The sequence below is a fragment of the Pelodiscus sinensis genome, chromosome 7 (genome assembly GCF_052426305.1).
Source record: "Pelodiscus sinensis isolate ZL-2025 chromosome 7, ASM5242630v1, whole genome shotgun sequence".
Lineage (NCBI taxonomy): Eukaryota > Metazoa > Chordata > Testudines > Trionychidae > Pelodiscus > Pelodiscus sinensis.
Genome location: NC_143058.1, coordinates 57,907,514 through 57,923,714, shown reverse-complemented (window position 1 = coordinate 57,923,714; position 16,201 = coordinate 57,907,514). Strand labels below are relative to the sequence as shown.

Sequence of the window (16,201 nt, the reverse complement as noted above, 5' to 3'; positions counted from 1 at the left end):
CCTACCGACAGTGGCCAGCACCAGGTACCCCAGAGAGGGTTGACCGAAGACAATGATCAAGCGATTTGTCTCCTGCCATCCCTCTCCAGCCTCTGACAAACAGAGGCCAAGGACACCATTTTATCCCCTGGCTAATAGCCTTTTATGGACCTAACCTCCATGAATTTATCCAGCTTCTCTTTAAACTCTATTATAGTCCTAGCCTTCACCGCCTCCTCTGGCAAGGAGTTCCACAGGTTGACAACACGCTGTGTGAAGAAGAACTTCCTTTTATTAGTTTTAAACCTGCTACCCATTAATTTCATTTGGTGTCCTCTAGTTCTTCTGTTATGGGAACTAATAAATAACTTTTCTTTATCAGCCTTCTCCACACCACTCATGATTTTATAGACCTCTATCATATCCCCCCTCAGTCTCCTCTTTTCTAAACTGAAAAGTCCCAGTCTCTTTAGCCTCTCCTCATATGGGACCCGTTCCAAACCCCTAATCATTTTAGTTGCCCTTTTCTGAACCCTTTCCAAGGCCAAAATATCTTTTTTGAGGTGAGGAGACCACATCTGTACACAGTATTCAAGATGTGGGCGTACCATAGTTTTATACAGGGGCAGTAAGATGTTCTGGGTCTTATTTTCTATCCCTTTCCTAATAATTCCTAGCATCCTATTTGCCTTTTTGACCGCCGCTGCACACTGTGTGGAAGTTTTCAGAGAACTGTCCACGATAACTCCAAGATCTCTTTCCTGATTTGTCGTAGCCAAATTAGCCCCCATCATACTGTACGTATAGTTGGGGTTATTTTTCCCGATGTGCATTACTTTACACTTATCCACATTAAATTTCATTTGCCATTTTGTTGCCCAATCACTCAGTTTGGTGAGATCTTCTTGGAGTCCCTCACAGTCTGCTTCTGTCTTGACTATCCTAAACAGTTTGGTATCATCTGCAAACTTTACTACCTCACTGCTTACCCCTTTCTCCAGATCATTTATGAATAAGTTGAAAAGGATTGGTCCCAGGACTGACCCTTGGGGTACACCACTAGTTACCCCTCTCCAATCTGAAAATTTACCATTTATTCCTACCCTTTGTTTCCTGTCTTTTAGCCAGTTCTCAATCCAAGAAAGGACCATCCCTCTTATCCCATGGCCATGTAATTTACACAAGAGCCTTTGGTGAGGGACCTTGTCAAAGGCTTTCTGAAAATCCAAGTATACTATATCTACTGGATCCCCCATTATTAAACTTAAACATTCCATTATTGTTTTACAGAACAAAATATTCACTAATACTAAGGTATTTCAGTGACCTTGTTGCAATAGTGACGTTTTCATGATGCATTGCAGTGCAAGTCTGCAGCTCCTTTGGGCCTTCTCTACAAAAATTATGAAATACCAGCTGACTGTCTTCTAGCCACTATTTTTTATTTATTCCTTTTGAAGGTCTACTTCCCAGTGGCTGCTTTAAAAGTCCTACATGGCATTTAAAAAAAAACAGTTCAAACATAGAAATGATTTCAATTGCTTGTTTTTAAAACAAAATTTTACACAGCATTTTTAAAATATTGTTTTACCCTAGAAGGTGAATCTCTATTTTAGTAGTACCCTATTATTGTCTAGTTTCATATCAAGATTGTTCAATTTAGAAATAAAAAAATGGATGTTTTAACTGCTAAATGCAAACTCTCTTTGGGCTTTCAGACCCAGCCTTGCTGCTTTTCTTCTTATGCATCTTAATAAATACATGGCAGTGCTAATTATACCCTCAATTACACCTGTGCAACCCTGATTGTAAGTTTATGAGACTGCATGGTTAGCATCATTTGAAGATAATGTGATGCCTAGATATAACTGCGTGCATAATTTATGCTGGAACATCATCACTGGTGATGATGTGAGGAAAGGAGGGAACCCAGCTTGACTCACGCTGACTTTGCAGCTGGTATTTTTTATTATTAATTTCGAAACTTAGCAAGGTGTCTGTGAAAATAAGTGACACATAATAAACATGGAATTCTACAATGCCATTCTTACAATAAAACTACTTAAAGTAGATCCAGAGGTGTAAATCGTGACACTGTGCTAGAGCAATACATAAACCCTATGTATTAGCTCCCTGACATGCCAGATTGTCTGACTTGACAGCAAATTCACTTTGAGACTTTCCCAATCTAGTCTTGTTTATCAAGTTATAATCAGTGAATTCTAGTTGCCATGTTCACAAGACCATCTTTTTCTGCGTGCACAGCTTCTGATTGTAGGCACTCTTACCGATTTCATTGTTCCTTTAAAGACACAGAGCATAGCAACTTACTAACTTAACTAGAGCGTTAATACACCCTTCCCTTCCATCAGAGCACTGAGTTGGTTTATGGTAAAAGTAATACTAATTTATTTACAAAAGGACATATGTTTAAGTGATACCAAGTAACGGGAATAAGGATAGCAATGGTTATGAATAAAAGTAAAAGGATGTTTCTAAGACTAAAACACAACTTAAAATTAGTCTTTTGCTCAAGGAAGACTTGAAGATGGTGTTTTTCACCACCATCATTCTTTCAGCATGGCAAATCTGTTCTTTATTCAGTGCTCAAAGCACCTGGTTTCCTTTGCTCCTCAGGTGAAGAATGATTTAGGGGTTTGCTCCTTCCCTCTTTATAGTCCAATCAACCTTTGAAATGCATTTTTCTGAAGAGTATTCCCTAATAAAGTTCCTGGTTGTAAATCTCAAACTGTCTGGTATAGGTGCTATGCTGGCTTCTCCCACATTTATATTATTATTATTATTATTTTGTTACAATACAAATGATCTTCCTGGAGTCTCCCATACCCGTTGTGTTTTGTCCGTAGCTAGCTTGAATAACATGGGAGACACACTTAAGCCGGCAGAACTACATTCCTTCGGGAAGAAAAAAAAATGTTTTGCCAAAACATAATATGAGAGTGTACTGTAATTTTACATATAGTGTTAATGCTTACATTTCACAGTGATATTAATCAACCAGGGTGTCATCTGTTTACATCTAATGCAATACACAATACCTTATAGGTACAGATTATGACAACAGTAAGTTGGGATGCTGGGCCAGTCAAGCCAGCTGAAATTCAGTGTTAGATACCAGGGAGTCCCTTGCTTTCTAGGTTTAGGACACATCTAGGGTTACATAAATGCAGCTGTAGGATTTGTCTTCTCTGAGAACCAAATTGAGTGAAGTTGGCAATAGATTTAAAAACAAACTTTGTATACACATGTATATTTCTTTGATTGTACATAATGGGTAATTCCTTGTGGAAGTATAATGTCATGCCATTATCAATTTTAGCATGCATATGAAACTTTTCTTTGTACATCTGAATTTCAATTTTATGAAAGTTTATTTCTTGAATATTGACACTCTCTGGTAATGTATGTTGAGTATTTGATAATGAAATTTAAAATATATCTGTATATATCCATGCTACTTGCAGCATGATAACCTTTTTTGATCATTAGTATTTTAATTAATGTAATGTCTGCTTAAAACTCTTTACAGCTGATTGGTCGAGGGCGATATGGAGCCGTGTATAAAGGTTCTCTAGATGAGCGTCCAGTGGCCGTAAAAGTATTTTCCTTCACGAACCGCCAGAACTTTATCAATGAGAGGAACATTTACAGAGTCCCGCTGATGGAGCATGACAATATTGCCCGTTTCATTGTGGGAGATGAGCGAGTCACTGCAGATGGACGTATGGAATATTTATTGGTGATGGAATATTATCCCAATGTAAGTACTTCATAGAAGATAAATTGGTTTGTTTTGTACACCTAAGAATAGTAAAATAGAGCGAATATATTTTAATATATTACCAATGTTTTTCATTAGTTTTTCTTGAGTAATAAGCTACCAAACCTAGCCTAATGTAAAAATGCTCCATAGGAATCAGTATTTTCATAAACCATAATACCGTGTGCTATATTATTAGATTTTTTTTCCAGGTGATTTTACTATGTATAGTCGTTAAATTGCATTTCGTTAAACTGCATTTGTAGATCTTGGGAGAAATGCTGTGCTGTTAGTTGGGGCACAGTTCTTTTTTAGAAGCTAGGGCATACACATATATACAGTTATTTCATGGTCTAAGTGTCTGAAATAATTTTAATTATGAAATTTTATTGAAGCCTAATTAAAATATTTTGCCAAATAAATTCATGATGCTACTCTTTTAGGCAGATCAAAATATTATCTTGACTAAACATTTTTGTGTTTAACCTATTTTATTTTTCTACAATTCAAGATCCATTCTGTTTATTCTTACTACCTGTGATAGTTGTTGGAGTGCTTATTCTCTTGCTTTGCAAGATATCCCTGTCTGTTCTTGTATATAGTTCATCTTTGTATTACAGCCAGTCCCCGAGTTACAAACGCATTACAGACCAAACGCTTGGCCGTAACTTGGAATGGTCATAACTTGGAACCCACTGAGTTACATTGCGACCTCGCTGTTCGTAAGCGCGGATCACTTTCGTAACTTGGAGCCCGCATTTACGACCGCTTTGGTCGTAAGTGCGAATGGTCGTAAGTTGAGGTGGCTGCAAGTTGGGGACTGGCTGTACTTATTTAGATTATAATTAGTCCTTAGCTCAGATAATAAGTGTTGTTTGGGGAGCGGGGTCCTTCCCTTGTTATCTTTGTCCCATTTGTGGGGTGTTGGAGGATGATCTGGATCTTTCCTCCAACCTGTATTCGAGGCAACTCAGAACTTAATCGCCATGATGATGCACTTGTCGGCTGCCCAATCCTGGTCTTCCAGACAGACTGCCCTTTTTTTAGCAGCACCAACGCTGATGGAGCTGGTACAGGCCCCCATTCAGCACCGCGGCAAACCTTGCCATGTTGAGGCACCGATCATCAGCACAATCAGAAACTGCCCTAGCTTGGTTGGGCTCCAGCAACACCTCAGAGCTGGTATCTCATAACAGCTCAGGTATCTCGTAGTTCCTAGTACTGCTCCTGATCCTGGCACCAGTCGAAGTTCCAACAGTGGGGAGCACCACATATGCCCTGACCTCAACAATGGCAGGATCCAGTGCAATGGCCCTACTAGACATCTTGGGCTTCCCATTAAGGCAACTCTTCCACCCAGCACCTCTGGGAACACCAGAGAGCCTGAGGGCCAAGAAGATCTTGTTTCCTTAGCTGCCTCCTGTTCCTTGCTGGATGAGGCAGTAGCAGGCACTTCGTTGTCCCTTCCAGTCCTGAACTCTAAGGCACATCAGGACCTCCTGACACATATTGCTTGCAGTCTTAATGTGTCGACAGAAGAGGTGGTGGAAAAATTGGACCCCAAGGTGGACATATACTGGCCCCCAAAGGTCCATCCAGAGTGTGTCTGCCACTTACCAAGACGGTTCTGTCCACCATCAAGGTTTGCCAGAACAAACCCCAGCTTCCATACTAACAACAGCTAAGGGGCGGGGGGGGGGCGGGTGAGAGAGTCTACTTCTCACAACAGGGGCACACATTTGTTTACTCATCCTTAGCATGCATTCCTTATGGTCAACACTGTCAACCACAAGGAAAGACGGGGTAGCCAGGGATAGTCCTGAAAAATAAGATAGACCTGAAGAAGCTGGACAAAGAAGCCAATGTGTACAACTCCTGGAATACACTATCCATATTCCAGGAGCACCTCCTGGCTGACTCTCGACAGGTGTTTGCCATGGTCTTGGAAGAGGGAAAATTGTGGCTTGAACCTCCCTCCAGGCAGCACTAGACTTGGCCTGTCCGGCAGCGAGAACTATGGCCACAGACATCACAATGCATTGCAGCCCCTGGCTGTAGTTATCTGGGTTCCCGACAGAAGTTCAGAACACAATCCAGGATATTCTGTTTGGCTTTTCAAAAAACAGTCCTGCACAATCAGACTCCAGTCTTCACAGTCTAAGGGATTCTTAGGCTACTCTCAAGTCACTTGGCATTCACATGCCAGCACCTCAGAGAAAGTCTTTCAAAAAACAGCCCCTTGCATGTTTTTGCCGTGCTCCTCCTAGGCAGGACTATAATCACAGACAAGGCGGAAACAATCTTAGGAGGTGACCCTCGCAATTATCCTCTGGCCAATGTCCGGGCCATTTGAAATAGCCCTCTGTGCTGATGACAAACTTCTGAAGGTACACCCAGGGACAGAGCACCAGCCCAAATCCCAGATCTTTACCCCCCATCTATCTCGCTTCTACCGTGCCTAGGCCCAAGTTACCTCAGATCGCTGGGTCCTGAGAATGGTAGCAGTGGGATATTCTATACAGTTCTCTCCTCTCCCATCCCACCTTCCCCATCCCTCTTGGGGACCCTTCTCACAAGCAATTCCTCATTCAGGAGGTGCAATCACTTCTCCCACTGGGGGCAATAGAGGAGGTTCCTCAAGAATACTGGGGCAGGGCTTTCTACTCCCGATACTGCCTTATCTGCAAGGCCAAAGGCAGACTCAGGCCCATTCTAGACCTTTGAAACTTCAATGCTTTCATAAGAAGTCTCAAGTTTTGTATGTGCTCTCTGGTCTCTCTCATCCCCTCCCTAGATCTGGAGGACTGCTATGCTGCCCTGGATTTGAAGGATGCATACTACCATACATCTTTGCATATAGGAGGTTCCTGATATTTGTCATTGATGGTTGGCATTATCAATTCACCATACTCCCATTTGGTCTCTCCAAGGCCCCATGAGTATTCACAAAGTGTATAGGAATGGTGGCAGCCTTCCTGCTCAAATGTTGGATACAATTTTTCCGTACCTGGACAACTGGCTCGTCAACGGCCAATTGTGGGACAAGTTTTCAGCCATGTGGCACTGACACAAGCCCCATTCACTGAACTTGGGGCTCACTCTGAATGCACCCACATCCCCGCTTGTCCGGATGCATAAGATAGAGTTCATTAGGGCCCTCCAGGACTCTACATGAGCGAGAGCCTACCTACCTGAGTCCTGTTTTCACATGCTCCTGGATCTCCTCGTCAGTTTCCAGAAGTTCCTCACCACAGCAAGGAATTACGTAAGGCTTCTCAGGCTCATCACGGCCCACGTGTTTGTTGTTCAGAATGCCGGGCTGCATCTTTTCCCCCCTACAGGCCTGGCATGCCAGGGTGTACAAGACCCATAGGGACCCACTTGACAGTCTAGTCACCCTCCCAAACTCAGTTCTCAAATCCTTCAGCTGGTGGCTTTAACCTCAGGAAGTCTTGAGCAGAAGTGCCCTTTGCCAACCTCTAACCCTCTCTTGCTCTAAGTATGGCCACATCAGAGACAGGGGTGAATCTGCTGACTTCCGAACTCAGAGACTCTGATTACAATCAGAACTATTGCTGCACATCAATGTCAGATAGCTCAAGGCAGTTTGCCTTACTTACCAACTCTTTTTCCCCAAACTACTAGGAAAGTGTGTCTCAGTACTAACAGACAACATGACAACAAAGTTCTGTATAAATAGACAGGGTGATACTTGCTCTTCTCCCCTTTTTCTAGAAGGCTACCTCCCAGGTAACTATGTCAACAAGAGAAGCCTTCCTGGCTATATAGTATTCCACTCTGCAAGTTTGGTTGGTATAAATGCATTGTTCAGGGGTGTGAGTAGTGCACGCCCCGAGAAACAGTTATGCTAACATAAATTGATAGTGTAGACCAAACCTAAATGTTCTGGTACTGAAAAAATTATAGGGAAGTAGGTTAGTAAACCTTTTTATTATGGCTAAAATCCTGATATTGTTCAAAGTCCACCATTTTGTACTTCACACAATTTCTTCAGTTACTGTTATTCTGCCACTGTTCACCAGGAATTTCAGAATGTTATAACACCCACAAAAATAAATGCAGTTTACTTTCATTTTCTGATTAAATCCAAAACCCAGTAGCAGTAACAAACACTGATAAAGGTAAACTTGGTAGACTAATGAGCAATTTCAGTATCGGGTTCTCAGGGAACAAGCTCTCAGGGAGCACTGACTATGATGTGGACCCTTGAAAAGGTTTTGACTTGATTATTCGACTTATATAATTTCAATCCACTGTTTGTATTCTTCCTCTAGGGTTCTTTGTGCAAGTATTTGAGTCTCCACAACAGTGATTGGGTGAGCTCCTGTCGTTTGGCACATTCGGTAACCAGGGGCCTGGCATACCTTCACACAGAATTACCTCGAGGAGGTATGGTTGAGAAGGACGTGTTTATACCACAGTAATTGGGGATGGTATCAAGTAGTAGTTGAAGGGTTCTGTTGCTTTATTTTTAATGTTAGTAGTGAAGAAAAAATGTATGATTTGAGAAACTAATGTGAACACATGACTCAAAATACAGACTGCACCAAACTTTCTGTAATACATTCTGATCTCCTAAATGGTGTAGAGCCATTATGTAGAATGATAGGCACTTTTATGTGGAATGAGAGATTACAGAATCCTGTAAATAGGCTTGCAAGAAGCAGAGTTGTACAATGCTGCTGTATCATAGCATCAGGTTACTACAGACCTAAAGAATTTAACGTACAAGTATCTAAATGAAAGGAAATAGTGTTCTGATGTGTTGTGTAGTTCTGAGGTGGCTCACTGAAGCAATGTCCGTGGTTAAAAAAATGAAATGGCATGAAAAATAAAACAATAGAATGGAAGATTTCTTTTTCTTCCATACACGTAACACCCATTCTTTTTTAATTTCAGGACAAAGACCATATCTTTTGATATATAGATATAATTACCTACATATTTTAATGCTTTATTACTGCACTAGATGGGATAACATACTGATATAAGCTTTTTTCTTCTCCATTCTTCATTTAACATTTTGGGAGCTAAAGTGTTGTGTTTATATACTGGAGGTATATGGTGTAAAATATTACAGAGTGTTGTCAGTCAGTGAGATATTACCCTTTTGATTACAAAGGAAAAGATAAAAAGCTGTGGAAAGATTAGTTCACCAGTAATTAAGAGAATTTGTGTGGGTGCTAAAGTTTAGATTAAAACTAGATTACATAAAAATAAGCACTGATATTTGCCAAGAGAGTGAAAAATCAATGAAAGTAGCTGTATGAAACTTAAGGCTGGTGTTAGCATACTTTGAATTCATGTTATGCTAGTGAAACTGCGACCACCACCATAATTTAATCATTTTGAAATGTATATCCAGGTATATCCATAGAGCTAGAGCTATAGACTGATTTGTAAAAGCCCATGGGGAGCTCACAGTATATAAGAAACTCCAATGGTTCTAGGAACATCATAATATCATATCAAAACCACTTCAAAAGTCTTGGCTTTTGTAATAAACAAAGTCTCGATTCAAATAATGGATATAAACTGTTTTACTGTCTGGCAGGAGTAACTTCAGAATTCTTGTTAAGTTTATATTCACAATATTTTAAGATAAGAACATTGCCAAGCCTCTGCAATAAACCTTTCCAGAAAGGTTTACATTTAATTTGTTCAGCCATATTCCACAAATTATAGTCAAATCCACACAAAATTGCTAAAAATGGGTAAAGCAGCCAACAATATTTGAGTGTTCTACTCCACTGTTTCTCAACCAGTGGTATGAGTACCCTTAGGGGTACTCAAGAGAAGTCTGCTGGGTACATCAACACAGCTGAAATTTGGAGAAAACTGAATTTTTGTTTTAAGTTTTACAGCCTTTATTATTTTTGTACTTTTTACACCCAAAAATTTCATTGCCTGCCCAGCTATCATTAAGATGTTTTAACAAATGTGTTGCAATGGTAGAAAAAAAATTGTGTGTCTGAAAACTGTAGGTACTGGGGGTACTTATAATTTTTTTAAAGGGGTACTTTATTTAAAAAAAAAAGGTTGAGAAACACTGTTCTACTCTAATACACCTTTTTGATATTTTGAGACCTAATTTAAAGCCAGTTACTTGTGTAGGTCCACAGTTCATTTCTGGAGCCAAGCTGTGACTAAGCAAATATCACCTGTTCAAGTTCACTCATGCAGGTCATTAAGAAATCTGTTTTTAAGACGGAGGCTAAGCAGTTAGGAACAGTGAGTGTGTCTGCACTCCAACTGAAAACCCCAGCTGACCCGTGCCAGCTAATTTGGGCTCGTGGGCCTGGGACTAAGGGGCCGTTTAATTGTAAGGTAGATGTTCAGACTTTTGCTAGAGTACAGGCTTTTGCAGTAGCCCAGGCTCTAGGAACCTGCAAAGTGGGAGGGTTTTGAATTACAGACCAAGCTCAAACCTTTAACTGCAATTAAATAGCTCAGTAGCTTAAGCTCTATGAGCCCAAGTCAGCTGGCACAGGACGAATGTGGGTGCCTAATTGCAGTATATGCTTACCCAATATGTATTCAGTTGTCCAGATGGAGTGATAAATCTAAGAGGAATCTGAGGTTCTTCTGTGGGGTGACTGAGATCCACTGCAGGACTAGTGCATTCAACCATTGGAATAAGTGTGAGATGTATACTGATATAAGTACCCTCGCCTGTCCAATTTCTGTATAGACACTAAACTAATTATAGTGAATTGATGCTTTCTTTTAAATGAGGACTCTATGAATACTTTGATTTCATTTGGACTGATCCTTAGATCAGCAACAGTGGATCCAAACTAAGGATGTGAATAGTTAACTGGTAATAATCACCCTTAATGGGTGATGCTTGCTGGTTCTGGTTAATGTAAGCGGGGGAATGGTCCCGCTATTGTGGGGAACTTTCCTGGCTTCTATACACCCCGGTGAAATGAACCAGCGAAAGGATCTGAGTCCCCGCTCCCAGTTCCTTTACCCCACGGCTCCCTGATCCTGAGGGCTCCCCCTCCACTCTCCTGAGTAGCAGAGCCCTTGAAACCCCAACAAGGCTGGGCCCAGGTTTCCTGGGGCTTAATCCCTGACCTTGTAGTCACTAGGGGCAGGAGTTAGGGTGTCCCCACTCCGAGGTGCTCTCTTTACACTGCAGGCCTTCTTGGCCCAGTGACCACTTCATAAGGTTCAAAGCAAATACAATTTATTAAACAACAATGGATTAAAGAGAAAAGAATAAGAAAAAAATGAGAATGGTTAAATGAGAACACACAGCTCTGCTCTGTAGCACAGGGACATCAAAACAGCAGCCTGCAGAGTATAAGGACAGTCCACAGTCTCTTTCTTAGAGGCCCTGGATATGCTGCAGGGGGGGCTACAGGCTGGACACACTAGCTCTGGTAGTGACCACATAGTCTCAAGCTCGAAGTGGCCAGACCCCTCTCCCAGTCCAGAGCCTTTCCCCACACTTTGCTGGTCCCAGGTGCTCACCACATCCAGCTGCAGGCTGTGCTGCTTGGCCAGTTCCAGCTCATTGTGTTGCTTCTCTGTTCCTTTTTGCTCTCTGAGCCCAGCCAGTCTGCTGCTCAACACAGGGTCTGTGCTCCTTGAGTTGTGTATGCCTGGCTCTGCTGCTGCAAAAACTGCCCCTCAGCACAGCTTGCACTCCTCTTAGCAGTGTCTCAGCTCTCTGTTCCTTTTGCAGGACTTCTTCATACAGCTTGCACTGCTCTTTTCAGCTCTCTGTCTTTTGCAGGACCTCTTCTGCACACAGCTTGTTCTGCTCTTTCAGCTCCCTGTTTGCTCAGAGAGAGCCAGAACAACCCCCACTTACAACCTGTCAGGCTGAGCTGGAGTGTTGACTGCTTTCCATTGTCTCTGGGGTCGTCAGTCTCATGAACCCTTCCCCTTCTGAAGCTGATAAACCAAAAAACTCCCACAGAGTTTTAGTAAGGGGTAACAGTCCCCTTACATTAACCACTGGGGGCTGGAGCAGCTCCCTGGTGGGAGGGGACTATTCCAGCCTTACAGGGCATCCTGCAGGTGGGCTGCACAAGGCGTCTGGAGCAGCTCCTGTCCTCAGTGAGCCCAGGTTTGGGCTGCTCCAGCCTGACCACAGCAGGTGGTTAACCAATTAAATGTGAAGATTACTTTTTGTTTAATTGATTAACAAATTACACAGGATTTTACATCTCTAATCCATACTTGAATACACTAGAGCTACTGAAAAATGTTGAACTGTCCATTGGAATAAAAAAAAGCTTTTGACTATTATAAGGTCTGTGTACAGCAATTATATAACAATGTGTTGCATATAAATAGCAAAATATTATGAACACCTGTCAGTGTTTCAGTAGTTTATAGAGCATGTTGTAGTGATCATTGTAAGCAGGGGAAATTGTTAGCAATCTTAAAAAGTGCTATAATAAATGACACAATTTGGTCCCCCTTTACCAAGCAGTAGAGCTACTCAAATAATAAAGAACACTTCCTTCTATTCACATAGACCATTACAAACCTGCAATTTCCCATCGTGACTTGAACAGCCGTAATGTACTGGTGAAAAATGATGGAACATGTGTAATTAGTGATTTTGGATTATCCATGAGATTAACTGGAAATCGACTGGTACGTCCAGGCGAAGAGGACAATGCAGCCATTAGTGAGGTGAGCATGAATTAAGAAAACACAGTTTTGGGCATTTGTAAGTGGCAAGAGAGATGAATTTTTGAAACAATCTTGAAATACTTGTTCCTCAAGTCATACGGTAAATGCAGAGGCTGCACAATTCCTATGAAGGGGGTATGCATGTACTATATAAACCACCACAAGGTGGAGCACATTTATACCCACTATGCATAGAAGCTACATATTTATAGAAATAGTGTATATCTAAACCAAATAGATATCTCTGCAATATATCTTTCAGGGAAGCAGAATACCACCACAAAGTCACAGCAGGCACTTCCACCAGAACCACTAGTGGGAGCTGGACTCGCATGTATTGAATATCCTATTTCAACAATGGGAATTCCCACATCCAGACTTCTTTGCAACTGCCAACAACATCAAATGCTCAATACAATGCTCCTGGGCAGGCCTGGGCACAGACGCCAGTGGGGAGACACCTTTTCCATCAAATGGGACACTCTCCTTCTCTATGCATTCCCCCACCCCATACCTCTCATTCATTGGGTGATCTACAATATCTAACAGGGCAGTGCACAAGTCCTCTTATAGCACCCATGTGGCCCAGAGAAATTGGTTCCCATATCTGGACCAGCAGTCAATAGCGCCTCCCCCCCCCTTTTCTGCCACAACTTTCATCTCCTCACACAGGACAAAAACAGACTTCTTCATGCATAAGTCACAGTTTTCCATCTCAGAGCATGGCTCCTATAGGGTTAGCAAGATTTGAATTGCAGTGTTTGAAAGCAGTACAATCCATCTTAATCAATAGTCGCAAACCTAGTACTTGAATAACTTATGACCAGATGGCACTGTTTTTACATCTGATGTACGAATAAGGCCCTGTTACTGTGCTTAGCTCCATTACTAGATTGTTTGACTATATACTGACCCTCAAAACAACAAGGTCTTTCTAATAGTTCAGTAATGATACACTTAGCAGCCATAAGTTATAAAAAAATTGAAGCATACACTGCATTTTCCCATCCAACCAGATAGCATTTCATGAAAGGACTGAAGAGTACATTCCCACCAGTAATACAACCTACCCCAATGTGGAACTTTAACTTGGTACTTCGCATGCTTACAGGCAAACCATTCAAGCCTCTAGCCTCATGCTCCCTATTGCATCTGTCAGTGAAGGTATCTTTTCTCATTGCAATTATTACAGCCAAAAGAGTAGGGGAGCTGACTGCTCTCAAAGTGCAGTCCTCACCCCATGCAGTATTTCAGAAAGATAAAGTAATATTAAGACCTCATCCCAAATTTCTCCCTAAGATTGTATCATCCTTCCTCTTAAATCAGTCTATTGAATTCATCTGTATGTTTCCCAAACTGCACACGGGATACCAGACAGGCAATACTCCATTCGATGAGCACTCACTTTTAACCTAGAGAGAACAAAGACATTCATGAAATACTCATGACTATATTTCTCTCTACCATTGAACGTTCCAAAGGAGAACTAATATCCAAACAAAGACTATTTGCAATACATATAACTATGCTACAAAAAAAACAATATTCCTCCTTCTCTTATGATCTGCACACACTCTACTCATTTCCACATCATGGGCTTTTCCTCAAAGGCATCCTCATCGAGCACATCTGCAGAGTAGTAATATGGACATCAGTTCGTACATTCACTAAGCGCTACACAATGGAACAACATTCCTCTGCAGACACAAATTTTGGACAATCCATATTAACCATAGCACACAAGCATATCATGAAGTCCCACTTTCCACAACAAGGCACTGCTCCATAGTCACATAATGTGGAACACCCACATGGACACTTCTCAAAAAAGAAGAGAGGATTACTCCCCTTGTGCAGTAACTGAGATTCTTCAAGATGGTTTTCTCTGTGGGTGCTCCACGACCCTCTCTGCTTCAGATCAATCTGTCCAGGGTAGAGAAGGAACTGAGGGCCAGTTGACAGTGGGCAGGAGCTAATTGCTTGCATTGGTATGAGACACTTCCACGTATGTGCCACCACCCAGAGTACTGCTGCTGAAAATCTTCAACTATAAGCACAGGTCACTGAAACACAATGTGGAGAACCGACAGGGACAGTCAGCTTGAAGAACCTCAGTTACTGCACAAGATGAATAACCCTCTCTTCTTGGCTCAGCAGGGCCAGGTAATGGGGCACCCTCGAGGGGTAGGTAGGTGGGCTCAGTGGTATGATCAGGACAGTCTCAAGGGGACCTCTGTGACCTAACTCGTCACATCTCTATCAAAAGCTTTCCACTACATGCCGCTGAATATGAGAGCACAATACAAGGGACATAATCATTTATTTTGCAGTTTCTTGATCAGGGGAGCCAAGAGTTTATGCAGGTCCTTGGGCAAAATGTATGGGGGAGCCAGCTCCGCACTCACGGGAGGGGTGGGGCTGGAGTCAGCCAGCCTTCAATGCTTCACAGACTGCAGTGCATCCCCCCTTCATTCTTCAGATCCACTGGAACACGTGGGGTGGTGCCATGGTGGCGATTTAAAGGGCCTGGGGCTCTGGCCCCCTCCACTGCTATAGTAGCAGTGGTGGCAGACAGGAGCCCTGGGCCCCTTGAATTGATGGGCTCCTGGGCAACTGCCCTCTTTGCCTCCCTTGTCATTGGACCTGTATTTGATAAGTACAACAGTAGAAGCAACATAGTGCAGGGAAGGTTTTATTATGATTAGCCTGGTGGTGAGTCCAAGGATATGGAAGTAATTGCTTTTTCTGCTGAATGATAGAAAATACATAGTAGGGCAAGTATAATAAATAGGGCCTATAATAAACTGAATCAAATCTAGGCTTTACCTTGTGAGTTACAAGTGCAACTGTTTGGTCCTGCAGGTTGGTACAATCCGCTATATGGCCCCTGAAGTGCTAGAAGGAGCAGTGAACTTGAGGGACTGTGAATCTGCTCTGAAACAAGTAGATATGTATGCACTAGGCCTTATCTACTGGGAGATCTTCATGAGATGCACAGACCTCTTCCCAGGTAACTAAAGATTGACTGAAATAACTAAGTTTAATAACAAATAATGGATCAAAAACCAAATTTGTGTTCTCTCCATATTTTAAAAATACAGTCCATTACGTTTACATCACAGAATAGATTTTTTATGTTTTACACCATTTTCTCAGTGCCATCTAGTGTTAACAATTTTATTGATATTAGTACAATGTACTCGTAATACAATGGATGTGGATGAAACACATGTACATAGGGTTCATTTGTCCTGCTAATCGTCATACAAGCCTGGTGGTAATGCAATCTGGATGGAGTCGAACACTGCCATGAATTTTAGAACCATTTTGGGTTAGGAAGACTGTGTAATCAGTACATTCAGCATCCCATGTTTCTCTCAAACAGCCTTTTCTAATGGATGCGTGCATGAGAAGTTGCCAGGATGCAATGTAGATTTTCACAGCTACTTCTTATAGCATTTTGTGTGCAACTTTTTTTTTTTTAAATACCAGTATCCCCTGAAAACTCATTCAGTGCCTGTAATATGGTGGCAGGGGAAATGGACAGATAAATTGTAACCCATGGGAATGCAGCCCTTAGCTGCATTTATTATTGTAGTACAGCCAATGGAGTTTACAGGTGCTGGCATGCAGTATTCCATCTGTAGCCAAAAATCTATACATTGCAGGATGGTTTATTGGACCGCCCTCCCATATTAAATACAGTCTGTTTTTGTTTCATACAAATTAGATGTGTCCTACAGGTTCCTGACAAGTAGCTAGCCA

General features: G+C 41.8%; 1 protein-coding gene across 2 annotated transcripts in view; it reads left to right on the top strand.

Annotated features, from left to right (window-relative positions):
* Positions 1 to 16,201, top strand: part of BMPR2 (bone morphogenetic protein receptor type 2) — a 202,535-nt gene that overhangs the window by 166,147 nt on the left and 20,187 nt on the right. For both annotated transcript variants that reach the window (XM_006130743.5, XM_006130742.5), the window contains exons 6-9: positions 3,530 to 3,760; positions 8,056 to 8,170; positions 12,276 to 12,436; positions 15,299 to 15,446. In XM_006130743.5, the coding sequence (XP_006130805.1) occupies positions 3,530 to 3,760; positions 8,056 to 8,170; positions 12,276 to 12,436; positions 15,299 to 15,446 (655 nt within the window). The remainder of the gene's footprint in view (positions 1 to 3,529; positions 3,761 to 8,055; positions 8,171 to 12,275; positions 12,437 to 15,298; positions 15,447 to 16,201) is intronic.